Source organism: Anguilla rostrata, chromosome 7, assembly GCF_018555375.3.
Source record: "Anguilla rostrata isolate EN2019 chromosome 7, ASM1855537v3, whole genome shotgun sequence".
NCBI classification, from domain to species: Eukaryota; Metazoa; Chordata; class Actinopteri; order Anguilliformes; family Anguillidae; genus Anguilla; species Anguilla rostrata.
Window position 1 is genome coordinate 55,731,155 of NC_057939.1, and position 27,253 is coordinate 55,758,407.

The 27,253-nt window shown below is 49.6% G+C and overlaps 2 protein-coding genes across 4 annotated transcripts; one reads left to right on the forward strand and one right to left on the reverse strand.

The window, feature by feature from the left end:
* Positions 1 to 1,846: 1,846 nt before the first annotated feature.
* rnf150a (ring finger protein 150a) lies at positions 1,847 to 21,522 on the reverse strand. Its single transcript, XM_064345336.1, has 8 exons — positions 20,786 to 21,522; positions 12,750 to 13,000; positions 11,420 to 11,491; positions 11,200 to 11,282; positions 10,160 to 10,256; positions 9,530 to 9,722; positions 7,965 to 7,981; positions 1,847 to 2,666 (listed from the first exon to the last, which is right to left on the reverse strand). The coding sequence occupies exons 1-8, from the start codon at positions 21,237 to 21,239 to the stop codon at positions 2,547 to 2,549; spliced, it is 1,287 nt and encodes a 428-aa protein (XP_064201406.1). The 5' UTR covers positions 21,240 to 21,522; the 3' UTR covers positions 1,847 to 2,546.
* On the forward strand, positions 20,486 to 26,500 carry znf330 (zinc finger protein 330). 3 transcript variants are annotated; one of them, XM_064345332.1, is made up of 10 exons: positions 20,486 to 20,705; positions 22,951 to 23,090; positions 23,265 to 23,284; positions 23,510 to 23,580; positions 23,793 to 23,869; positions 24,162 to 24,288; positions 24,478 to 24,582; positions 24,961 to 25,007; positions 25,106 to 25,223; positions 25,313 to 26,500. In XM_064345332.1, the coding sequence occupies exons 2-10, from the start codon at positions 22,971 to 22,973 to the stop codon at positions 25,564 to 25,566; spliced, it is 939 nt and encodes a 312-aa protein (XP_064201402.1). In that variant the 5' UTR covers positions 20,486 to 20,705; positions 22,951 to 22,970; the 3' UTR covers positions 25,567 to 26,500. The 3 variants fall into 3 exon arrangements, with proteins under 3 accessions (XP_064201402.1, XP_064201401.1, XP_064201400.1); XM_064345331.1 differs by lacking the exon at positions 20,486 to 20,705 and adding an exon at positions 20,958 to 21,095; XM_064345330.1 differs by lacking the exon at positions 20,486 to 20,705 and adding an exon at positions 21,961 to 22,115.
* Positions 26,501 to 27,253: the final 753 nt, after the last annotated feature.

The following is a 27,253-nucleotide window of genomic DNA, read 5'->3' on the forward strand; positions in this document are numbered from 1 at the left end:
TGAGGCACCATCTATCAAATGGTCAAATTACAAATCAATATTTTCCATTGTAGTCTAACTGTACGTAGGGTCAGATCATTACGGTTTGTTTGTTTGAACTGCAGTTGTAGTCGGATGCTGACATTGCTTTAATGGCTAGTGTCACGTGGTGAAATGTCTGGCAAAAACAAATTATGTCAGACCTTGAACTGTAAACTCATCTTTGGTAATGCGTGCAAATAGAAAATTTGGAGGGAGGGGGTGGTGTTACAAAACAGTCGTCATTTATAGATGACCCCTAAACATACTAATTCACTTCACCATACTGCGATGTGACTGTATACAATATTTCTCCTTCTTTAGAAAAATAAATCTCTTCTCTTACTAAAATAAATTTCATTTGACTACAATTCCTGCCTCGTACAGCTTGGTTCATGCAGAGATCGGACATTTCTGCACATATTAACTTGGGACCACGTCACGTCAAATGCAGCCCATGGAGATCATATAACCAAAATGCTCACCATGCTGTCATGAACTGGTTCATAATCATGAATGTTTTTCCTTGTCAGGAAAAAATATTACAAACTTAAAATATCAAGAAAATGTACAAGTTAGTGCTTATTTGGGGAGAGATGACTGAGCTCAGTTAATGCTGATTTGAGAAGATCAGTCGGAAAACACAGCTTCCATCAGTTCTCTTGAAAGAAAAACATGGGGGGGGGGGGGAGATCCTTATTTAAAATGTGTGTCATCTGCATGTGACTTCGGAGGGGAGGCGCTTAAACCTTTTACAGTCAGGTGGCGGAGCCTGTCAGTCCACTCTGGGCAGGTAGCACAGGACCACCTGACTTTGATTTGAATGTGGAGGGTACCCAGCCAAACTCCAAACCTGAAGCGCTCGTCTCATTTTTCCTAAACAGCCTGCATGGAAATTCTCAAACTTAAAATGCAAAAAAAAAAAAAAAAAACCCTCTTTGTAGGACTTTCCTGCCAAGTTCAGCTGTCTAAATTGGACCATTTTAATTTTACTTATTGATCCGCTTGTTTTGTGGAAAACGCCTGATTTGAAAGGAATAAATCGGAATGATTCAGGTCTACAAGAGCCCAAAAATACACCCAACCTGTCTTTCCTTTGATTTTGGGGGCAGTGGTGTCCCTCATAGCCATTGGCTGTGTCTCGGGTGTCCTAGGCACATGCAGTTTTTGATTTTTACACATAAACACACACCCCAGTCCACCGCCATCCCCCCCATCTCAGTTCACAATCGCAAATTTCTCCGGTACACCAATGATTGGAACTGTGACACCGCGACTGCACACAGCACGTGGTGTGACTGACAGCCAATCAGACGGCTCTGTTCAGCAACTCACCGCGCCTTCTCCATGTGCCTTTTTGCTGAGCGTGCCAAAACAGGACAGACCCCAGAAGCAGAGGCTGAACGGCACCCAGACCATGCAGGGATCATGGAGCACAAGGCCATCAGCAGGCTTCTGATTGGCTCCAACATGGGGCACAAGGCCATCAGCAGGCTTCTGATTGGCTCCAACATGGGGCACGGGGCCATCAGCTGGCTTCTGATTGGCTCCAACATGGGGCACAGGGCCATCAGCAGGCTTCTGATTGGCTCCAACATGGGGCACGGGGCCATCAGCTGGCTTCTGAGTGGATCCAACATGGGGGACTGGGCCATCAGCTGGCTTCTGATTGGCTCCAACATGGGGCACAGGGCCATCAGCAGGATTCTGATTGGCTCCAACATGGTGCACTGGGCCATCAGCATGCTTCTGATTGGCTCCAACAAAAAACAATAAATAAAAGGAAGCTCCAACTTCCCCTTCTCTCAAAATAAAATGGAGGAATAAGTTATAGCTCACAAGGTGCACTTTAACTTGGATTCCCTGGTATCTTTGATGGGAAACAGAAATGTACAGGAAAGCAGACTGTTTAGCAGAGGTTGAGGGATTCTTGGACAGTCGTGTAAAGAAAAAGCTCAAAGTGTACAAAGCGCCGGTGAAAGAGTGGGGCTCCTGCAGGAGCGCTCTGGGACCCTAAAGCTGGGATCTTCTGATGCTGGTTCACACAGGCACTCAAAGCAAACACTGTGTACAGAAAGATTAGAGTTTCATACTGGAACATTTTGGCAGTGGCGTTTGGGACGTAGCGATTGAAGCGGTTACACTTCCATGCCTTCTAGGGGATTTAAACAACGACACCCAGAAGTCTGAGCTGCGGCTCCTCCTCGAGGCCCAGATGAGCCGCTTCTCTCCTGAGCAGCGGCGTGTGGCCGGGGGAGGAGCGCTCGGGAACGAGGGGGAATGGGGCGGGGCGTGGAGGAGGAGAGACACACTGCAGCCCCGTGGAGGACAGAGCGGGGGTCTGACTGCAGCGGAGGTCATGATGGAGGGTAATATAGCGCCATGTTTCTATTGCTGTTCCTGTGCGGAGTACACCGCTCTGCTCTGCTGTAACGTACACCACCCCGCTCCCGCTCACGGGCGGACAGGCGGGCGGGCGGGGAGATGTCCTGCCCCACCCCGCCCTGCCCCGCCCCGCCCCGCCCTGCTCAGGACTTCACCTCCTCCTGGGCGTGGTCCGAGGACAGCTCCACGTCGGACAGGCCCACCTCCACCGGCAGGATGAGGGAGGTGCTGCTGGACTCGCTGCTCGCCATGGGCTGGGGTACCTGCACACGGCCTGGATCAACCACACACAACGGCACCACACTACAATCGGCAAACCCCACACACATACGCCAAACACACCCCAACGAACACACAACACACATACGCAAACACACACACACATACGCGCAAACACACACACACACATACGGGCAAACACACACACACATACGCACAAACACACACACACGCAAACACACACATACACACATACACGCAAACACACACACACACACACACATACGCGCAAACACACACACACGCAAACACACACACATACGCGCATGCACTCGTTCACACAGACATACAATACACACGTGCGCACACATACACATGCACACAAACACTGATGCGCACACACACACGCATACATGCACACACTCACAGACACACACACACGCACCTTAACATCCACACACACGTGCGTGCACAGACACACACACGCCTGAAACTGGCTCCGCGGCCCAGAATGCACCACTCCACACAGACGCCCTCTTCTGCAGGTCCAATCAGCAGCGCAGGTCGGCATGGAGACCCCATGCGGCCCACGCAGGCATTCCCCGCTCCCCGACGGACCCACATCTGCGCCCCTCTGATTATTTATGGGTTAATGTTTTACCACAGGAGACACCAGAGACCAAATGCTAACCGTGACACAGAAAACAGCCCCGAAAAAGTAGGTCAACAACATGTCATTCCCAGCTACAATATATGTCTGACCCAGCTTGACTCAAACAGGAGGCCAGCGAGGAGACCTCAAAGCTGACTCAAACAGGAGGCCAGCGAGGAGACCTCAAAGCGCGCTCTTTCCCCACGGCGGGGCAGCTTCAGCGCGCACTTTCCCCACGGCGGGGCAGCTTCAGCGCGCTCTTTCCCCACGGCGGGGCAACTTCAGCGCGCACTTTCCCCACGGCGGGGCAGCTTCAGCAGGCTCTTTCCCCACGGCGGGGCAGCTTCAGCAGGCTCTTTCCCCACGGCGGGGCAGCTTCAGCGCGCTCTTTCCCCACGGCGGGGCAGCTTCAGCGCGCTCTTTCCCCACGGCGGGGCAGCTTCAGCGCGCTCTTTCCCCACGGCGGGGCAGCTTCAGCGTGCTCTTTCCCCACGGCGGGGCAGCTTCAGCGTGCTCTTTCCCCACGGCGGGGCAACTTCAGCGTGCTCTTTCCCCACGGCGGGGCAGCTTCAGCGTGCTCTTTCCCCACGGCGGGGCAGCTTCAGCGCGCTCTTTCCCCACGGCGGGGCAGCTTCAGCGCGCTCTTTCCCCACGGCGGGGCAGCTTCAGCGCGCTCTTTCCCCACGGCGGGGCAGCTTCAGCGCGCTCTTTCCCCACGGCGGGGCAGCTTCAGCAGGCTCTTTCCCCACGGCGGGGCAGCTTCAGCGCGCTCTTTCCCCACGGCGGGGCAGCTTCAGCGCGCTCTTTCCCCACGGCGGGGCAGCTTCAGCGCGCTCTTTCCCCACGGCGGGGCAGCTTCAGCGCGCACTTTCCCCACGGCGGGGCAGCTTCAGCGTGCTCTTTCCCCACGGCGGGGCAGCTTCAGCGCGCTCTTTCCCCACGGCGGGGCAGCTTCAGCGCGCTCTTTCCCCACGGCGGGGCAGCTTCAGCAGGCCTCGGGGACAGATGAAGTGCGCTCAGAAGGCAGAGCCGTAAGTCACCGCTAGCGGAGCGCCGCGGAGGAGCTCACCCACATCCAGACCAGCGGACCGTGTTCACGCACACCTCCCTCACACGGCCCGCGACCCCAGCACAGCCGGAATGCCAACGGGATCTGGTGAACCGCCGGGTCGGAGGTCACCGGGGAGGTCAGGGGTGAGAGCTTGGCGGCGGTGGCACAGAACGGCATCCTGCCGACTGCAGTTTATAGGTTTTACAAGATGAGGGAAAGACTACAGGCATCAGAACGGAAGACACGAAGGGAGCCATATATAAATATTTATCATTTTATCTCACACAAACGTAGATGTCAACTGCACACAAGCCTGAAATCAGTTATAAATATATAACTGAAGTCTTTTATTACTTGTGTCGGTTATTTACGTTTTGTTTCTGCCAACTGTGTCCGCTAAATGTCTGTAAGATGGAAGCAGATAAGCTAAATGTCTTAGTGAACGTAAACGAGTCACAGGGAAGCGGGATAAAGGGCTTTTTAATAGCTTATGAAACCGTGTTTGTGGAAAAGGAATCCATCAGTCACAAACCAGGAGCAGAATCACTGCAGTTCTCCTTTTCCATTGATTCTTATTTATTAAGGCAAAACAAACGGATAAATGTGATGCCTTGCCCTGAGGCTTAGTAACTCAGCTATGCTACCTCCACAGTTTCTTTCGCCCTTACCTCTTACGATAAGCCCTGAGAGGATTCCTAATGACCGCTCGCGATCTGAATGGCGTGTTCAGGCCTGGGATCAGGAAGGTCACGCCCTCGCTCGGGTGAGAATGTTCATTATCTCCATCGCTTCAAACGGCCGAGAGAAAGGCACAGAGGTGAGAGAGCCACACGAGAGCAGCTGTGCTTTCAAAGATGACCTCACTCTGCAGCTCTCCTCGGGGAACGCGGGGGGGCTCTGGGGCTGATTAGGGGATGGGGGGGGAGACGGAGGGGTAAACGGAAAGATGGTGGGGTTGTGGAAAGAAGGAGAGCAGGGGCTTTTGTGCAGAAAGGAGACGGACCTGGCCAACGTGCAGGAAAATAAGGGAGAAATGTTTTCTTCTGAACACAACACTACTGCGTATTATGATCAAAATATACCACACAGGGGGGTGTCCATTTTCACAACATATCGCTCAATTTTTCAAGTATATTTTAGTTCCAAGGTAAATCGCTTCCTAGTGACAGAAACACACTGTAATTTATAGCAAGAACTCAGCATGCGCCACTGAAAAGATCCTATTCAGACGGAACAGAGCTGGGGAGATGACTGTTTTTCTTGATGTCAGCTGATCGAGGAATCACTTGCGTAACGCAATGAAATCCATTAAGTCCGGGGATCCACAAGCCATTAGCCTCCACCCACGCTCCGTCATCTCATTAAAAGACGAAGACGACACACTTCCCTCAGATTTACCGTAGCAATGGCGCTGAACAGCGAGCTGTTTCTAAAATAGCACAGGGCTTCAGTACCTAATTTAAAAACTTCATTTAACAACAAGACATATGGCCTAAATATAAATCACAACAAAAAGAGACGACTGTTAATGATTTGAGAATTAATTAATCAAAGTATTCTAAACTCTACCCGACTACCACTTTTTTTGCTCAACACTTGAGATGCCATTTTTCATGCAAAAGCATCGAGTGTGTGCAGTAGCTGTCAATACAGACTAGCCCACTGCAGACAGAGCTCTCTCAGCCCATTCATCTCACTGCACCGGCAAACAACCCCGCAAACAGAGTGGCACTCAGTACTACAGCAAGACCCCCCCCCCCCCCCCAACACCCCCCCAGCGCACTACAGGCCTACAGCGAGGCAGCAGAAGGGCATTGTGGGATCCTCTGTCTCTCAGTGCACACACAGGCCCCAGGCTAGGCTAAAGTACACCGGGCTACGCGTGACCTGCCTCTCTGTCAGATTAGTGCACTGAATACAGACTCATAGGTCATGTTTTTAACGGTAAACAAGCTTCTGAACCATCTGCATGGAGCCAGTACATATAAATACTACCCCTACCAGGCAGGCTGTGTAGTTCAGATAGATACACTTATCCACAGTTCCTGAAGAAATACATACATCTATAGATCCTATGTATATACATATATCATAGTTCCTGTAGATATACATGTATCTATAATTCCTGTATATCCTTGTGTGGGATTTCTTGAATTTAGTTTAGTGCACACCACTGTGCAACATTTTGAAACAATAAAATGACCCTGTTTGAATTGCATAATCAATGCCTTTAGGCTTTCTTTTATGCAAACTCTGTTCCAATGTCACAATTTGAATACAGCAGCCATTCTGTTTGAATGACGCAGTTTGCTCCTGTTTAGTTCGTCCTTATGTAGTTCATTTCCCAGCATTGAGAAAACACAATGACAGAGATGCTATAAATTGGGAGCTACTAAGAATGGAAAATCCTTACGTATACAGTAAGAGAGCCTACACTTTAATCTGACCCAGTACTTAAAGATAAAAAAAGATATCCACTGAAGAATAACCTGCTTCAGTCTCAGCCTCTCAGCAGCTCTGGGTCCCCTAGAACCAGGACCCCTCAGCCTCTCAGCAGCTCGGGGTCCCCCAGAACCAGGACCCGGCTAAGCACTCTTAAAGCTGTCTGCGCAGCCGATAAAAAGACATGAAAGAGGAGAGCGGCTGCGCAGCCACAGAGTATTTACAGCCCGCCTCCTCCCGCTCCGGAGTCGGGGGGCGCGTCGCTATAGTAACGGTTCCAGCTGGCGGCGCCGGGCCGAGTCCGGCAGGGCAGTGATGCGTGTCCCCTCGCGCACTGAACTCGTGGCACAACACCCTCCGCAAGAAAACCGTCGCCCCGTCCACTCGACCCCGTCGCTCCCCAACCGTCCTGCACACACACCTACACACTCCCAGGACAGGCCCGTCCCGCACTTTCATCTGAACAACGGCTACCGAAAGGTGCACAATTCTACTGGAAAACCTACCAGGAGCGCCAGCTGGTTTGATTTCAGAAAGTTCACTACATATGACGGACGGTACGTTCGTGAACAGAGCAGGAATATTGCAGCCACAAGGTGGCGCTGTGCGTGCAATTTCTACCCACAATATTTCACAGATTATTTTTTACAATGCGCCTGGTAATCACCGCCAGCCCTGGGCCCTGGCGCAGCAGGTCGCAGGGCGTTAAAACATTCCAGGATTGTACACTGTTAGCTGAAGAACGGTGTGAAGCAGGTGGAGGAACTGCACTCAGGTAGAATTTAATCACTCTGCAGTGGATGCAATCACAGCCACAGCGGGACTGGAGACTGGCTGGAGAGGCAGCTAATCCTGACTGTGTTAGTGAACTGCCGAAGCTCCACGCCTAGGGTGTGTGGCCTGTGTGGGGTGGGGGGTGTGGCCTGTGTGGGGTCAGGGGGGGCCGGGGTGGGGGGTGCGGCCTGTGTGAGTGGGGCCGGGGTGGTGTGGCCTGTGTGGGTCAGGGCGGGTTGGTCCTGTGATGGGGCAGGGGGTGTGGCCTGTGATGGGGCCAGGGGGTGTGGCCTGTGTGGGGTCGGGGGGGCCGGGGGGGGGGCCGGGCTTCCTCCTCCAACCCAGGTCAGAAACGCGCGCTAACCAGGATGCTACAGCCATTAGCGTCGGTCCACTTCTAATCAAGGTCCCAGTTCAGAGCACGTTGGTGCTGAATAATGCTTGCTCTCCACACTGTACAGGCGGCTGCATATACTCATAATTCAGTACAGCACATATACACAAATAAAACCTTGTTTTCACACCAAACAATGGATCGCAGATTTAGCAGATTTTCATCTTCATGGCAAAGAAGGAAGTTGCGTAACACTCGTACAAAGATAAGATCTGAGAGCACTTGCTTGTACGCCACCATATACTGACAGACTGTTCCTTCTTTACAAACACCTGAACCTGCCCCTCGGCCACCTTGAAGTAGGATTCAGATGAGACGCTCTCCAGGTTTGGATGCAGTAGAAACGCGCGGCTCAGCGCTAATATTTAGCATAAGGCTGGAGCTACAAAGATTAGCGGGACGAAGATTACGCTCCCGGATTAAACCGTAGCCACGTAAACAAGAATACGGGCGCGTGTGTAAGAGCACGAGCACTTACACAAGATCATTAGCGCCCAGCGCCACCTGTGCAAGGTTAGGGGGCCTAACTGGGGCCACCTGTGTCAGGTTAGGGGGCCTAACTGGGGCCACCTGTGTCAGGTTAGGGGGCCTAACTGGGGCCACCTGTGTCAGGTTAGGGGACCTAACTGGGTCCACCTGTGCAAGGTTAGGGGGCCTAACTGGGTCCACCTGTGTCAGGTTAGGGGGCCTAACTGGGTCCACCTGTGTAAGGTTAGGGGGCCTAACTGGGTCCACCTGTGTAAGGTTAGGGGGGCCTTGCACAGACCGATTACATGCGAAACCCAAAAAATGTAATTTATAAATAAGAAGGTAATAATCAACAGGCTAATCCCTCCATTAACACTGCCCCTGGCAACGACCACAAAACAGGCTGGATTTACAGGCTGACGGGGAAAGGCACAGAGCATGAAGAGTCATCTACGGAGAGAAGCGCAGACAGACCTGAAGCAGGGAGAGAGAGGGGCTGCTGGTGCTGTGTGTAGCACACTGTGCGGGCGCTGAAAGCACTGCATCATGGGGCATCGCGTCTCACTGGCCACAATTATCGATTCCTGACCACGCCAGTGCCGTCCCGCGACCCAGGGCGAGAGGTGTAATTGGCCATGCTGTTGCCACGGGAGCAAGGGTTTCCCCTGCCTCCTCATGCAAAAGCAGTCAGCAGCTCTCACAGTCAGCAGCCATCGAGTCACGTACACACTTGCGTACATGCACGCGCACACACTCACACTCTCTCTCTCACAAACACACACACGCACACTGCTGTCCGTGTTTTGGCTCTCTTTCTCTCTCTCTCTCTCTCTATCTCACACACACACACACGCGCGCGCACACACACTGCTGTCCGTGTTGTGGCTCTCTCTCTCTCTCACACACGCACACACACTGCTGTCCGTGTTGTGGCTCTCTCTCTCTCTCACACACGCACACACACTGCTGTCCGTGTTGTGGCTCTCTCTCTCTCTCACACACGCACACACACTGCTGTCCGTGTTGTGGCTCTCTCTCTCTCTCTCACACGCACACACATACATACGCGCACGCGAATGCACACACACACACACACACACACACTCACTGATGTCCATATTATGGCTCTCTCCTCCCTGGGCCAGGGTGTCGGGGTCGGGGAAGACCTGGGGGAGCGCCACCAGGCGCAGGGCGGAGTCCAGCACCAGCGAGCTCTCGTTCACGGTGATGTCACTGGCGCCCGTCACCGCGTTGGTGGGCGGGCCCACGATGGACTCCTCATAGTCCGGCGGGATGTCGTCCATGCAGTCTGCGTTGGGCTGGGGACAGCAGGCAAATCCCTAAGTGTCGTCATGGTAACTGGCTTCACATGTCCCCACGCACTGCACATGGGACAGGGGGGACGGGCACCCCCCTCTGCCAGGACACACCCTCACCCGTTTGCCCAAACACACAGGCCAGCCGGGGCACTAAGAGCGCTCGACACAAAACACACACACACACACACACACACGTCACTCAGGACGAGTGTAGCAGCAAAAACAGGAATAAAGACCAGCTCAGATGTTAAAGCCTTCATATACAGAATGTCCACAGCGGATTCTGAATTAGCCACAGCCATCAGTCTCCATGTTCAGTGGAATCTGACTAATGAGGGTACACAGCGTGTTGTTGTGAGTGTGGCTCCGCCCTCTTGGCGCCCCGCCCTCTTGGCGCCCTGCGTTTTGGCGGTCTGGCGTGCAGTGGGGAGACTCACAGGGATGCCCAGCGCCTTCAGGATGTTCATCTTGCACATGGGACAGGTCCGGTGGTCCAGCAGCCAAGGGTCCACGCAGATTTTGTGGAAGAGGTGTCTGGTGGAGAAAGAGACGCAGGCGTGAACACAACACGTGTGAGAGAGCGCAGGAATCTCCCTGGCCTGTCGTACCCCCCCCGCTTGGGCACGCAGACTCACGCAGCTATGACCCCCCCCCCCCCCCCCGCTATGAGCACGCAGACCGCCATGTGAAGCCGCGCGCTAGCGCATCGTGATGTTTGCTTGGCTCATGGGCTCCAGAACGCGTGATCATCAGCAGACCGCCAGGCTCCGGCTCCACGTGCGGCCCTTATGCAATCTGCACGTTAACTGTCTCCAGGAACAACCATGAGGGGAGGAATGTGGGTCAGCTAATGCCCGAGTGATGTCATACGTGAGGATGGGGCTGGACCAATCAGCTACGACCGAGACAAACCCTCATCACTCCCAAAAAACTCCGGTGGGGAAAATAGATTAGAGAATATTTGAAGTGTAACAAGAACAAATAAAATAAAATGTGTACATCGTAGTTTTAACAGAACATTAAAGACAACAAGGTTGCCCAAGATACTAATATCTTAGTAGCACATAAGCATAAATAATGCAGTAATAAATGCGATTGTCTGTCACGTCGCACGAACGAAGATGCGTGAGTGGGAGTGCTATGCACAGCCTTGTCACGCTGCAGCACACCAGCGTGCAGCACAATGTGCCAGAACACTCAGCGGTGTTCAGTGCTGCTGTGGTGCTCAGCCCTGCTGTGGTGCTCAGCCCTGCTGTGGTGTTCAGCCCTGCTGTGGTGTTCAGCCCTGCTGCGGTGTTCAGTGCTGCTGTGGTGTTCAGCCCTGCTGTGGTGTTCAGCCCTGCTGTGGTGTTCAGCCCTGCTGCGGTGTTCAGCCCTGCTGTGGTGTTCAGCCCTGCTGTGGTGTTCAGCCCTGCTGTGGTGTTCAGCCCTGCTGTGGTGTTCAGGGTCGCTGCGACAGACAGAACGGCCTCCTCACCTGCAGGGCAGGATCCTCACCACGTCGTTGGGCTTGTAGCCTTCGATGCACACGGCGCAGTTGTCAAAATCAGACTCGGTTTCCTGAGAGAGAGCGTGCCATGCACAGCAAGATATATCAGTAAAATACCCACAATGCTTTGATTGCTGTATCAGTTTACACACGCACACGCACGCACACACACACACACACACACGCACACACACACACACGGCTCTACCTTGTCTCCTTTCCTGATGGTCCGAACCTGCAGTTTGCTGATGGCTTTCTTGGCAGCGTCTCCAAGACGCCTCTGCAAAGAGAACAGACAGAAAGAAGCAGGTGATGCTGCATCCCTTAAACACGCTACAGTGCGCTAACGTGAAGCATGACAACATGCACACCACCCATACATGTACACACACACCCATGTGAATACACACACACATGCACACACACCTGCACGCACTATACAACAGCTGTCACCTTCTGAGTAATGTTTCATGAACCGAAAAATGAAAACAGTTCAGACAATAAGCGGCTTGTGTTGCGTCCTGTCCACCGTTCGTTAGGGGACTAAACACACGTCAAATCTGTGGGCAGCAGGCACACAGTCAGCCCCCCAGCCCCCCAGCCCAGCCCCCCAGCCCAGCCCAGCCCCCCAGCCCAGACAGGCCTCTTCTCTCCGAACACCTTCCTGTTTCCGTCACACTTCCTGTGAGGCACAGTCTGCACACAAACTGCAGCAGCTTCTCTTTGAATTTTCAGGAATTAAGCAGAATGGGGAATTTTCTTTATTATTGTAGTTGGATTGAAGGGGCTTCGGAATTATTATTATAATAATATTTACAGAATTGTGTTTTCTCAGTAGGCCATAACAAGTTTAACACTATCATCACTGGCTCAGTGACAACTCTAACCATAAGCTATTCAATTTCAATCCACAAGGCATCAGTATCCTTCCAAAATCTAAAAACAGATTACAATGCTAATCTGGTAAATCTCTACTGGGAGGTTTATATGTACACAGTGAACCCCGCGCAGGCTGGAGGTTTACGTGCTTATTTTGTACAATTAAAGCAGAATATTACAGCGGTCTGAACAGGCCCCACTGCGCAGACACAGCCATTCCACCCTGAGACCGTGTTATAGGGGAAATGCCAGTATGACAGATGGCTGTACATGCCTTTGTTACCGTACAGCGGGTGAAACAGGAGATCCAGCAGCGTCTGGGGGCACTTATATCTGACACCCATATACACCAGGGAAGGATTAAAAAGGCGGAGTACCGCAAAGCATTTCACAGAGAGCATCGTGGGAGATGAAGTCCACAGTTTCACATTCTGAACTGAAGCTCTGACCTCCACCCTCCCATGATCACCTCTGCAAAGGCTGTTTTGTGCTTTGCCTCTTGGACGCATACCCACCCCCCCTCCTGTTCCCATGCCAATGCCTCTGCCCCTGAGGGCTGAACCTCTTTCTGCCCCCGCCGGGGGGGGGGGGGGGGGACTGCACCGGACGGGAAGTTCCCCGAGGATGATGGGACGGGCCGCGGGCCAACGGAGCCCCACCTGGTTCCTGTCGCGGGCGTTAGCGTAGCGGAACCTCTGGATGTAGTAGAAGACCAGCCAGGCCAGCGAGATGATCATCAGCACGATGAAGGAGATGGAGACGAAGACCACCGAGGTGCGGCTCACGTACTTCTGCAGGTTGCGCGTGCCGATGGTGATGTACATCGTCACGGTAACGTTGCGCTCCAACAGGGCCACAATCTCCCGGCCCTTGGGCTCTGGGATCATGATGGCCACAATGTCCCCGGCACCTGGGGGGGGGGAGAGGAAGAGAGGAGAGGAGGGTTAGGGTTTACTCTTTCATGCGGTCAGAGGGAGAGAGGATCCCTTCACTTCCTGCAGACAGAGGAAGAGAGGAGCTCCTACAGGAGGAGATGCAGAGTGTTGCCTTGTGGGTCCTTATTAGGACGGCTCTGGCTCTTACTGAGACCAGTCTCTCTCCGTCAGTCGGGAAACAGAGCCACACACCTAAACAAGCCGACTCTGAACACGACCCAGAACGTAGGGTACTTAACACGAGACAGTGTGCAGACGCTGTACATAAATAAACTGTGTTACCTGCACCCCCACTGTGCTGTGAGTCGGTCTGCAGTAAAGTGCTGTTATGACTGCGCTGCGCGTCCCGTCAGATCCACCTGTGCTCTCGGCTGCAAGCTAGCGCTAGCGCTGTGTGTTTCTCACCCTCCTCCTGAGCTTCAATTAGCGCTACAGAGAGGAGGCGCGCTCATACCGCTACCCCCGCGACACAGCAGCACACAGGGCTCACACAGATCGCTCTTCCCCAGTACCGCACCATTCCACCTTGGAAAGCGGCTTTAAACGAGTCCCAGCGTGTGCAGCCAGGGCAGGCCGAACAGAAAGCCGACCTTTTGCCGCGCAGACGAACCGCCCGTGTATCCCGTGAAACTGGAGCACGCAGCCCAACTTCCATTTGGGTCAGCGGCTACGGTCATGTGACCGGGTGCATCTGACTGCTCAGGGTGCTGCGCTTCAGAGACACGCGTGTATGAAGAGGAACGCAGTGTGTGACGCGCGTATGAAGAGGAACGCAGTGTGTGACACGCGTTTATGAAGAGGAACGCAGTGTGTGACGCGCGTATGAAGAGGAACGCAGTGTGTGACGCGCGTATGAAGAGGAACGCAGTGTGTGACACGTGTGTATGAAGAGGAACGCAGTGTGTGACGTGTGTATGAAGAGGAACGCAGTGTGTGACGCGTGTATGAAGAGGAACGCAGTGTGTGACGCGTGTATGAAGAGGAACGCAGTGTGTGACGCGTGTATGAAGAGGAACGCAGTGTGACGCGCGTATGAAGAGGAACGCAGTGCGTGACGCGTGTATGAAGAGGAACGCAGTGTGTGACGCGTGTATGAAGAGGAACGCAGTGTGTGACGCGCGTATGAAGAGGAACGCAGTGTGTGACGCGTGTATGAAGAGGAACGCAGTGTGTGACGCGCGTATGAAGAGGAACGCAGTGTGTGACGTGTGTATGAAGAGGAACGCAGTGCGTGACACAGTGCTGAGAACGCTCTATTACATAATCCAGCGTCTCAAACTGGCCTGTCTGCACCCGCGCTCCCTCGTGCGGCTCCATGGCACCCAGCCGAAGCCAGGCTGTCACACAGACAGCGGCCATGACTCAGACACCAGCTCACACAGCGCCGCCAGACTGCGAAGTGTTCGGAGCACCTTCAGATCACTGCAGCAGCACATAACAGCTGGCGGGGCAGAGGTGGGGGGAGGGGGGGTGTACTGGCAAACTGTAAACTGCGAGGCGGCAGTAAAGGGGCCATGAAACAGACACGCAGAAGAGCGAGCGGGTGATCAGCGCGGGGAGCGGGTGATCAGCGCGGGGAGCGGGTGATCAGCGCGGGGAGCGGGTGATCAGCGCGGGGAGCGGGTGATCAGCGCGGGGAGCGGGTGATCAGCGCGGGGAGCGGGTGATCAGCGCGGGGAGCGGGTGATCAGCGCGGGGAGCGGGTGATCAGCGCGGGGAGCGGGGGCCATTTTTCAGCGCAAGGCCGAACGAGCATCAGCGACCTCAAAGACGTCCGGGAGAAACCCCTGACATTACACCACTCACACACTTACACGCCAACCACACCCCGTCACACGCCACGATCACTACAGCCTACTTGTGTGTTATCCCCTTGCAGGGCTGAACATTTACCGGAGCAAATCAGATCGATCACCGACTGAGATCAGAACCCGCCATCATTTACTCCATTAATTACAGTCACACTGCAGAAAGGCCCGACTCAGGGAGCGGCAGAGAGGAGGTAAGAAAGGGCCTCAGGAGGTCTACAGTAAAGCGTTTCCCCGGCGCACTGAGCGCAGGGACCACTAATCTTCTGAGCGTCGGACGCTGGCCTGGAATCTATATTTAAGCACCACAGCGACGGCCAGGCCTGATCCCCTTGGAAACGGCGCATGGAGGTCCGAATGCCACCGCTAGCGCGTGCACACGGAGGCTAGCACCGGTCGCCATGGCCGCCAGCGCTCACACTGCACCAGGATGATCTGAAGCAGTGGAGCAGGACCTGGAACAGGATCAGCTGTAACCAGAGCACCATGCAGCACAAACAGAGCAGGACCTGGAACAGGATCAGCTGTAACCAGAGCTCCATGCAGCACAAACAGAGCAGGACCTGGAACAGGATCAGCTGTAACCAGATCACCATGCAGCACAAACAGAGCAGGACCTGGAACAGGATCAGCTGTAACCAGAGCACCATGCAGCCCGAACAGAGCAGGACCTGGAACAGGGTCAGCTGTAACCACAGCACCATGCAGCACAAACAGAGCAAGACCTGGAACAGGATCAGCTGTAACCAGAGCACCATGCAGCACAAACAGAGCAGGACCTGGAACAGGATCAGCTGTGACCAGAGCACCATGCAGCACAAACAAAGCAGGACCTGGAACAGGATCAGCTGTAACCAGAGCACCATGCAGCAAACAGAGCAGGACCTGGAACAGGATCAGCTGTAACCAGAGCACCATGCAGCACAAACAGAGCAGGACCTGGAACAGGATCAGCTGTGACCAGAGCACCATGCAGCACAAACAGAGCAGGACCTGGAACAGGATCAGCTGTGACCAGAGCACCATGCAGCACAAACAAAGCAGGACCTGGAACAGGATCAGCTGTGACCAGAGCACCATGCAGCACAAACAGAGCAGGACCTGGAACAGGATCAGCTGTAACCAGAGCACCATGCAGCACAAACAGATGCTGGCAGGGGGGCATATACCACAAACTTACACAGACAAGAAACATACTTAAAAAATCAGTTTGGGGGGCAGGGGACTTGCTGATATAGCATACTATAACTCAGACATTTCCATACGTACATCAACCAAATTTGGGTTCGGCCCCCATTGGTATCACTGTTCTCTAGTGTGCAAATGTATCCTGGAACATAGCCTTCTATATGATATCTCACTATACATACTATATATCCCACAGTGGCTTTTGCATGTTAGAAGCCTAAAGCGGTTTGGATTAACTGCTCTCACTAATGTGCCCATCTGGCTCAGTCTGAGGGATTACCATAGAGCGCAAACCAACGGCAACACAGAACATACACCAGACTCCAACATAACACCAACACACAACATACGCGTAACACAAATAACACACCAACACACAACATGCGCGCAACTCAAATAACACACCAACACACAACATATGCGTAACACAAATAACACACCAACATACGCGCAACTCAAATAACACACCAACACACAACATACGCATAACACAAATAACACACCAACATACGCGCAACTCAGATAACACACCAACACATAACAAACACCCTACTGAAACATGACACCAACACACTGAGACTCCCATACTTTTCCTCCAAGGACTTCAAAGTTTGTGCAAGCAGCATTTCAGAGGCAGCTTACGCTCCCTATTCAAACATTCAACCCCAGAGGAACAATTAGCAACGGCACGGAAAAAATGAGAAACCGCAACAAAAGCAAACGCTAAAAATACGCTGCCGGGCTGGAGGAAGCATAGCAGCAGACAAAGACGAGGTGTGCAGTACGGTGTTAGACAGATTCCACACACATCGTGCCGGTTCGGTCCGTGCGAGAGGGAATTGAGGAAGCCGTTAATTTTGGAAGCAGATGAGCGCGTAACTGCTGAGTGGGGCCTTTTGTGTGCAGGCGGTAGGGCTGTCGTGCGTTAGGGTAGCCTGCTGGATGCTGAATTACACTGACTCTCTGCACCAAGATGGCAAATGCTGCGGAACAGTGCTTCACACAGGGCTCCTGCCAGAGCCAAAATGGTCGTCTGCTTCAACATTCACTAGCGCTGCACTGGGAACACAAGAAAAAGCCCACACTGCAGCACAACACACAGGGCAGCCTGCAAAGCGGGATCCAGGCCAAACTCCTTAAACGCTGCACACCCTGAAACACCTTCACAGGCCAACGCCAATAAATGAAGCCATTAGTCTATTTGTTATACAGTAAAAGCAAATGGGCCTAAGAAGAAAGATAGGCGCTTGCACATCCAGAATTTTGCCTGGTACAGGACTGAAACTCGAGTGCTGAAATGATGCATTCAGCAGAGGAGAGATAAAAGGAAACTACGGTGTAAGCAACACTAAATCATGAGCGGGACGACATTACAGAGGGACTCCTTCCCATCTACAGCGAGTACGAACCTGCTGCTTCAGACGCAGGCCCGAATCGACAGGACTGAGAGCACCCGGGCTCCATGGATACCGGGCGCGCTATATTAAATACGATTAAACATGACAACTGAAATATGATCACAAGACACATCTTTAACATGCCGAACGTCAAAATCATGATCTGACCCTGCTTCATCCAGATACAATCTGGACCTGCATGCAAAACTGCCACTGTTTTTAAAAAAATTATTACTGGAATTTTCAAAAGCAGTCCCAGGTTTTAAGAAGAACAGCTTTAATGAGACTCTTTGTTTTGCATTCGGGTAACTGTTCTGCTGATCTTAGTGAAGTAACAGGAACTGAGGCCTGGGTTCAGTGCACTTTGTCTTTCAGAACCATCTCAAATGTCCAGGGAAAACAAACAAAACGAAGCCCTACTGCAGTTAGACTGAAGACGCCTTTCGCTGAAGTGTTTCCAGACCTGAGAACGTTTCAGAAGGGGAAACACATTCCGAGCGTGTGTTTAACCCCAGGGGTCTGCGGGCAGATATGTGGCAGTCCATTAGGGGGTGTAAAATCTAGGGGTACGAGACAGCTGCTCTCCATCAGCATCGAATACCCCCCCCTCCCCACCCCGCCCCCCCGTCGGGTCTGGAGGTAGTCATGACATACGTCCTGGATGCATGCCTCCGATTCAAAAAGCAAGAAACCAGATGGAAAAGACAGAAACTACTCCAACAAACAAACAAAACACCCAGAAGAAAAAAAAATCCATCTGTTGGGATGGCGAGTAAGTCTGTGGAAAAGAATGAAATACTTATCAAAAAAATGTAGGCCAAGTCGGCCCATTAAAAGTAAACAGCATGATTTCGTGAATATTATGAGGTCTGTGTAAATCCTCAAGGACACAGAACTTTTCACACAAAAAACAAAGCACTAATTATTTATTAATTACCTCCGTCAAAAGCCACATAAATAAACATGAGATGCAGGCGTATCTGGCAACGTGGCCTTATTGCTATACAACAAAACATTAAGCGTACATCGATCAGCGGGTCTACGATCTACGTGCGCGATCGCAAAGCCACAGGGAATGCGTGAATCACAGCGGCCACGGCATTACAACCCAGGAAAGATTTCCCCCTAGGAGTCACCCCGGGTTCAGTCTGCAGACTCGATTTATTCCTTTACGTTCATTTACAGCGATGCCTCACGACATGTCTTTCCAAACTACCATGAAGACATCTCCGTCTATTAAAAGTGCGGCCCTTCTTTATAAAAAGGCTGTCAACAAAGCACAAACAGCATATGTTGTCCATATGCTTCATACAGGTAAATACTCCCAGAGCAGAATGCCAGTCTGCCGTCATTTCAACGAACTGGCATTTGTGGAGGGGAGGCAAAGAATTCAAACCGCTTGAGTATTCGGTTAAAGTAATCAAATTTGGTCGACTGTATCTGAGCTTCTCGACTATTTCCGTGCTTTCGCGGTCACGACCAAAGCGTGAATTTTGATCCAATGCAGGCTTCGTACTAAGGAAATTTCCATAGCATTCCAACTACTGAACATTCTTAAATACCTAATCGCTTTCCTGTGCGACCAATGCTATGAAGTTATCACGAACCAGGTACTACACAAATAGCCTTCAGTTCCACAAATGTTCCATGTTGATACCATCATAGGGAAGACTACACCAGATTTAGACATCTTCATAAAGCCAAGACACAACCTAACCACAGATTAAAGTGACGGCTGTTTCAGATACAACTGCAATCACAAGTGCTTTCGTTTGAAACCACGAAGCAGAACTAAATCTTACGTGTGTAGGCAAGCTAAGAGTCTGGCAGACCAGAACAGAAATTACAGGGATCATAATTACAGAGGCCGTATGAAAATGGACATAACAGTATATGTTATACTTAAATAAGACAAAGAGAGGTTTTGCAGGCTGGCTTTGTCGCAGAAAGCCAGCTTGAACCTCACAGACCATGAATGTTAAGTGGTCAGACCGCAAAAACACAGCCAGGCGTGAACGTCAACACCAACTCAAACAAAACACCACTACCTTGCAAAACCATCATCTCGTGGCTGAACAACACCTATGTGTGTTATGTTAAGGGTGTTGTCATTATGACAACGCTCACTTCAAGTGTTCTCACACACCACGAGGATAGACTAACATGCAAGAGTCTGGTAAAAAGACGTAAAAAATACACGCACGCACCACATGCACTTAATTTTTTTGTAAACAACTATGACAACCATCTATAATTCTGTACAAAATAGAGCCACAGTACAAATACATTGCACTGGTAAATCAACCAAGTAAGTAACATGATAATGTAATGATGACTTTTTTTTCGTGCTTTTCACTCAATATTAGCAATATGAAACATTAGCAAAATCAATATCAATCAATATTGTGATTTTGAGACATTTTGTGGAATCAACAGCCTAATAGGAGAACGCAACTAGGTAGCGATACGTCCTAAGGAGACATCCCTATAGCGTATTCCACTATTTTTAGGAATGACTGCAACAGAGGTGTTGGAAAGTTGGTATGGGGAAAAAATGCTGTGTATTTAGCACAGAATGTAGGCATACAATGCATTGTAGAAATACTATACAGATAACCTGTGCATGGCACTATATTCTGTATACTTGTATGTATCACACGTTTGTGTGCAAACAGATTATAGCGAGCTAATTGTGGGTACAACTGTTGCTAATTTTACTAACCGCAAAGAAAAAGCCGTAACCTCGAGTTACGTATAGGGTCAGGCTTTAGAAAGACGCATGCTGTCATTAGAATTGCGTGCAAGACTGTACTTGTCTGACTCCGAAGGATAAAACAGAGGGTATCGCATGAAAAATCGACTGCATGCCAGCATAAAACTGGGGAAAGCCGCTAAAACGATGGGACATATCACCGTTTTGCGCATATAAAGTGGACGGGCGGTCTGCAACAGGTACAGCTGTGCTTATGTTATGATGTCACCGCAGGGCGACATCACCCCCCCCCCCCCCAATAAAAAAGAGAAGGAAATTTTACCTAACAAAGTGTTACCTAGCTAGACTTAGTTACAATCAAATTCAGTCTACAGCGGAGAATAAGAAGAAACGTAGCTATAAATCATACAAAATGCGACCATGAAAAAAACTAGCTAGCGAGAAATCCACATTGCATATAAAGCTACAAGTAGATTGTGTGTTGGCCATGTTCTGCAAAAAGGGCCTTGTTGCAGAAGGCTTCGTTATTTGCACTAACGTTATCCAGCTTGCAACCATTAACATGTGCGTGTAGGTAGGTAGCGGGTTATTTCTAATTAGCAAGCTACGATCGCAGCTAATACTGTGTTCACAAGCTTCTGGCGAGGAACTTACCTTGATGGGGCATTGTGATAGTTTCGTTGGCATTGCTGGAGCCCACGTTAAATATGACAACCGCAGAAGCGTTTTGGCTTGCGGCATGGCGAATTTTGTCTCTGTAAGTGCAGTTCCCCTTTGCTATCAAAGCTACCCACAAGCTAGCATTAGCGGGGATCGCAAATTTAGTGTTCGGATCGCAAGCCTGTCTGTCGTGCAAAAAATAGGGCATTACCACCACCCCCTTGGCATCCTGCTTCAGTGAATGTTCGCCATAGCGGCCGCACTCGGTCTTCTCTGTTTTGATCTCTGAAGTCGCAGGATCCAGGTAGGTAATGTTCACAAACGCGGTGTACCATTCCTCTTTCTCCGCGACGGTGAAATCCAGGCACAGCAAATGTACAAAACAGAAAGAGAGCAGCCATGTTGACAGAGCCAGGCTGCGGCAGGCTTGAATAAGGGACATTGCCATATCAATCCCGAGCCGATTGGTTCCCTGCTGCCGAGCTGACTCCTGCTCCACGGTCTCAGTTTGTTTTCCTCGTTCACTCTCTCTTCTTCCAAGTAATCAATCTTCTTCTACGCGAACCACACTGAATATATCAGTGCTACAGACGTAACTAGCTTGCTATACCAAACAAACGCCACCAACGTCTGTTTGCTTCATGAGACGATATTTCTGAACTGCTGGGTGCGCAGGAGGTGCTTTGTGGTGTCGATGCTAGCTTGCTACTGTATTGTGATTTGGCCTGAACGCGTAAAGATCTTTTACAAAGTTAATGGAATAGCGCCATCTCCTGGATTTGTTTAGCATATTTCTACGGATGTTATCCTTCCTGTAGCAAAAGTCCGGTGGGGGGGAACCATCTACAGTCTACGTATAAAACACAAACACTGCCAAATTGCTTTCATTTTGTTTAATTTAAGTGTAATTAAGATAAAATATGCACTATAGTCTATGGTTGGAAGTACAATAGTTTATAGCATATTTTATCACACCAGGTTAAAAAATCACAATTGTGATCATTACCGAAGTAATAGTAGTGGAAGGGTTGCTAACAAGGTGTTTGAGAAAAAAGAAATAACCCTCCAACTGTGGGGGAACACATTCCAAACTATATAGGCGGTGTTGTTATTATTATTATTGTTGTTGTTGTTGATGATGATATGCCTGACTTGCTACCATAGACTGTAAAGCTCCGCAACAAGTACCCTGATATTTTGGTTTGGCTACCGTTCTGGGTAGGAACTGAATTATTTCCTGGTTTGTTAGACCGGAGTGTAAATTGTGTGGGACAGGACGTCATTGCTTAAGCAAACGCTGCGTGGGTCATCTCTGCTTTACCGGGTAGGGGTTAACTTGAATTATTACAGCTATCTGGTTAGCAAAATGCGTTGTTAAATAATATTTATGTATGTTGTATGTGGCTCTTGATCCATGTTTTGGTGATTTTTCTATTGCTAGCAAGCTCGTTAGCTGTAAGTTCAGAGGAGCGATGGCTAACTCTGTAGTTAGCCAGTCCAGCGAGCTAGCTAACTACCGCTTAGTGCCATAGCATATAACGTCAGCTGGTATTTTAACTAGCTTGTGCTAGCTGGGTAACAGGTCAGCAGTGTCAAGCTCACATTCATAAATGTCCACCACCTTGCAGAAGTTTAAGGAAGGATTTATTGTTAGTGAGAGGAAACCCAACTTAGTTTCACGACTTCATTGAAGGTGTTGAGGTTCTGATGATTCTGACAAGGCGGGACCGTGGCCTGGTGCTGGGGAAAGAGGTAGCCACCGTTAGCAAAGGGTGAGGTACGGGAAACCTAGTCGGGGAGTAGAGTTATGGGAGCTACCGACGTAGCAGATGACAACTAACTATTCTACAAAGCTTAGCTGCTTATGCATATTCGGATGAGAAAACAATCTCATTACCGTTACTTTTATGAAAGCGAAGTAGAAGAGATGCAGAGTGATTTATGCACCATTACACAAGAGTATTAAGACATTGTAGTGTATGGAACGATAATCTACGTGGCATGCTGTCTAAAATGAGTTTTATTGCGCATTCAGACCGGTGCTGTAGTATATTTAAGGGCGACTCTTAATTATAACTAAGGATTATTAATTATAATGCCATTTTAACCAAAGTATTGTGTTGGTTCTGAGCTCTAATGATTGTCTCCTTATGATACAGGATTTGTGGTCCATTGAAAGATGCCAAAAAAGAAGACGGGAGCACGCAAGAAAGCTGAAAACCGGAAGGAAAGGGAGAAACAGAGTCGTGCTAACAGGGAGCATGTCGATGTGGCCAAACACCCATGCAACTCTGCCATGGTACGCTCGATTCTTTTAATGCAGAGGTCATATTTTCATAAAGTCAGGAAGATTTCAGCACAGCTTTTTCAATCTGTAGACATTTGATTAAAGCCAAATGACACAAAAATATCTTATTACGAAGTTTATTATGTTAATACGTTGTTAAATGAGGATGGTACTCTTGTTTTGCAGGAGTGTGACAAGTGCCTGAGGTAAGGATCCTTTTGCAGATTTATTTGAGAGAAGAAAGTTGGCCACACACCATGCACAGCACGATATCTTTTATGCACATAAGTCTCCTGTAGGTTGTTTATTTCGGTTACTGAGAGCATTACATTTTCCACAGTGAACCACAAGCTCACCTGTTAATTTATGCGCCAACTAACAACATATTTATTTTCTTCCTACGTATTTTTCTTTGGTTAAATGACACCAAGACGTCAGAAGACCAGAGCGTTCTGCTACTTCTGTTCTTCTGTACAGAAGCTGCCCATGTGTGCGCAGTGTGGTAAGGCTTAAAAACATCAGTCTGTGTCTAATGCCTATGGCCTTTAGAAAATGACAAGAAAAGTAGTTTAATCAGAATTCTCCTGATCTCGAGAAGGGTTTGCTGAAATTTGGGTAGAAACAAGGAAAGTCATTCATGAGTCATGTTTATGAGCTGTAATGTGTCTTAGTAGTGGTTGCTTACTATGATGTCTGTTTCTCGTCTTTCCAAAGGAAAAACAAAGTGTATGAAGTCTTCTGACTGTGTAATCAAGCACCCAGGGGTCCACAGCACCGGAATGGGCATGGTGGTAAGGTGTAATACAGGCTGGTGTTTAGATGAGCTCAGTGTGTGTTTAAAAAGGCACTCATGGAAAAATAGGGTTTTTGACATTGAGCTCCTGCTTGATCCAATGCCGAAGATAATGTCTGTTGATAACCTGGAACGTTCTCCTGTCTATCAGTATAGTGCATTGTTATTAAGGTACTTTCAGCACAAACTCTCGGCTTAATTTTGTTTTGCGGTGTACATGAAACAAACCTGACACCACCTCTCTCGAGTGGCATGGTATAATTCCCTGTGTTTTCAAATGATGCCTGCAGGGGGCGGTGTGTGATTTTTGTGAGGCCTGGGTCTGCCACGGAGCGAAGTGTCTGAACACACATGCCTGCACGTGCCCGCTGTCGGACGCGGACTGCATCGAGTGTGACCGCTGCGTCTGGGATCACGGTAATCACCACCCCTGGAAGACTCGGGTTTAATGCCTCCACTGCTGGGGGTGTTGTTTGTTTTGGGGTGGGGGTGTTTGTGTACAGACCGCTGCCCTGCGTACAGTGTGCGGCTTTGCCCGGGTGTGGCCGTGTTGGGTACCTGTCTCTCGGGCGTTTCCTGCTTGATCGCCGTCTCACTTTGCCACAGGCGGCCGGATATTTCGCTGCTCCTTCTGCCATAACTTCCTGTGTGAAGACGATCAGTTTGAGCATCAGGCCAGCTGCCAGGTTCTGGAGGCGGAAACATACAAGTGTAAGTGTGACATCACTGTTTCTGAGTGGCCTGAATTTACACAATGTCATTATGACTTGTGTTTATATTACATTACTAGTTCATTTTTTTTATTACTGTAAAAAACACCTTAAAAATGTAATTGCTTCCTATGTAAACTTTTGTACATTACATTATCCCAATATTGGCATTGTTGTGGACATTACAATAACATTAAAGAACTCAAATATCAATGTAAACATTATATTCAGATTAAAAACAATGGACTACTTTTATGGACTACTTCCCTTTTGATTTGGTAGAGCACTGTCAATAGCGACAGGCCTTTGGGAGGACAAAGAAAGAATGACTAGAGGAGTGTCTCTCGAGCGCTTGTCTGTGACGCTGTTCTCATTGCAGGTATTTCCTGTAATCGTCTTGGCCAGCACTCTTGCCTCCGCTGCAAGGTCAGTCAAACAGAAAGAAAAAAAAACACAAACACGCCACGATTGCACGTAAATGTTTTCTCTTTGCATGCGTTTACATTTATTTTTGCTGTCCCCAGGCCTGCTACTGTGACGATCACGCCAGGAGTAAAGTGTTTAAGCAGGAGAAGGGGAAGTCTCTCCCCTGCCCCAAGTGTGGGCACGAAACGCAGGAAACTAAGGACCTCAGCATGTCCAGTAAGTAATGTTATTATGAGCAGCTTGTCTGCCTCTTAGCTGTGCACTGTGCTCACATGCCGCCCCCCCTCCCCAATCCCCCCCCCCAGCCCGCAATCTGAAGTTTGGTCGGCAGAGCTGCGCAGACGATGGGGGCGGAGCTTCGGGGTACCACGCCTACTGGAAAAACCTGGCATCAGGAGGAGGGGCTGACGAGCAGGAGGAAGAGTACGGGGCGGGAGACGACGACTACGATGAGGAGGACGACGACGACGAAGAGGAAGATGAGGAGGAAGAGGCGGACGCAGAGGCGGCTGGGCCCTTCGCCGCCCTCAGCCTGGGAAACTCTCCGTACGGAGAGTGAGCCTCAGGAGAGGAAGGGCTCTTTGTTCCTCCTGCACCATGCTTTTCTGTCCTTCTACAGCCAGAGTAATATCAGCTGTGGCTCAACAGTGTCCATATCATTTATGTTAGCAGACCTTATTTGAACATGTTTGTCATGTTGTATCATTGTGTTCTTCCTGCTTATATCTGAGAAGGCCTTGCTGTGTTCAGCGGGGGGTACTTTTGTTTTGATTGCGATGGTTGGCAGGAAGATTTAGTGGCTTTGTGATGCATACTTTTAACGTAATTTAGTTTCACCCAAAGGGGGTCACTGACTGATTGTAATTAAGTGTGGTCAGCAGGAGACTGGTCTGTGTGGGAGAGCACATGGCCAACTTATCAAGTTATAATCTAGTTACAAACACATAAACGGCACAGGAGCAAAGTTGCACATTAGTGGTCGCTTGTTGGGATTAACTGTTCATTTACTGGTGACTGTATTTTGTTCTGCTGATATAACAGAAACAAGGTTATAATTATGGGGGGAAAAAACAATCTGGTCATTAGTTAATTTTGCAGACCATAAAAGCATAATGTTGATTTAGAAATAAAACTGAAAATTGGACTTTCTTTTGGAAAACTGAACTATCAAAACGAGACGGGATGTGTTTTCAGTTCATTTCGATACCTTTTTGGGGAGAAACTTTCAAAATGAATCAGGATGTGTACTGAGTCAAGGTCTTACACAATCCAGGGACAGCCTTCCAAGAACATTTCCCAAAGCCACAGATCCCTCCTATAGTTCACAAAGGTGGCAAATTAACTGAAAGTCTATAGTTTACTGTTCCACCCACAGCTCCACACACACAGTGTGTTAGATACAAGATCACTGTCTACATTTGTTTTCCAACAACCAATATTTCCCAAATATGTATCATAACAGTTTTAATCAATAAAGGATTACATTTACCCAATGTGTGTATTTTGACCACGTCCTTAAACAGTTCCAATCAGGCTTCATTACGAAGTAGACTAGATGTGTCAAGTAGTAGTTATTTTAAAGGAGATTACGGATATGGTGCAATTTAATACTTTCCTGTTCTATTTTAAAACGGAGTAAATAAGTCACGCCCTGACGAGGCATGGGCATGCCCAGTGAATATATTCATTTTACTACTTAGGTCAGACAGTAGAGGGAGTGACGCTTAATAGCAAACACAAATGCGTCGGCACTGTATTCCGCCCTCGTACGCAACGCTGGTACGAACGTTTCCAAAGCGTGTAATTTTATGGATTTACTCTCAGTTTGTAGAAAGTGGGCCACCGTTACGATTGGCACAGTCTTTTTTTTAAAGGACATATTTATGTGTATTTGTACAATTAGTGAAATGGGCCAAGGCTGTCTGAGAATAGTCTTTTTTAGTTTTTTAATGGTGGAGTAAACAATACGTTTCGGATGAGCGCTTTTCTGGTCCTGTCGGCTCTCATTTTCTTTAAGCTTTGCACCTGGACCCGGGATTCAAAATCAAAGGTAACTGCCAATTATTTGCTGATTTATATGAGCTAATTTCACAGTTCTGTGTGACCGTGCACACTAATAGTCTCGAACTAAATATACACGTCTTAAGTGCATAGGCGCACGTTTGGGTACACGGGGAGTAGTCGACCCGATATTTCCATATTAATTAATTGATAGACTAGTTTGTGAGACTTGACGTTTGAATACG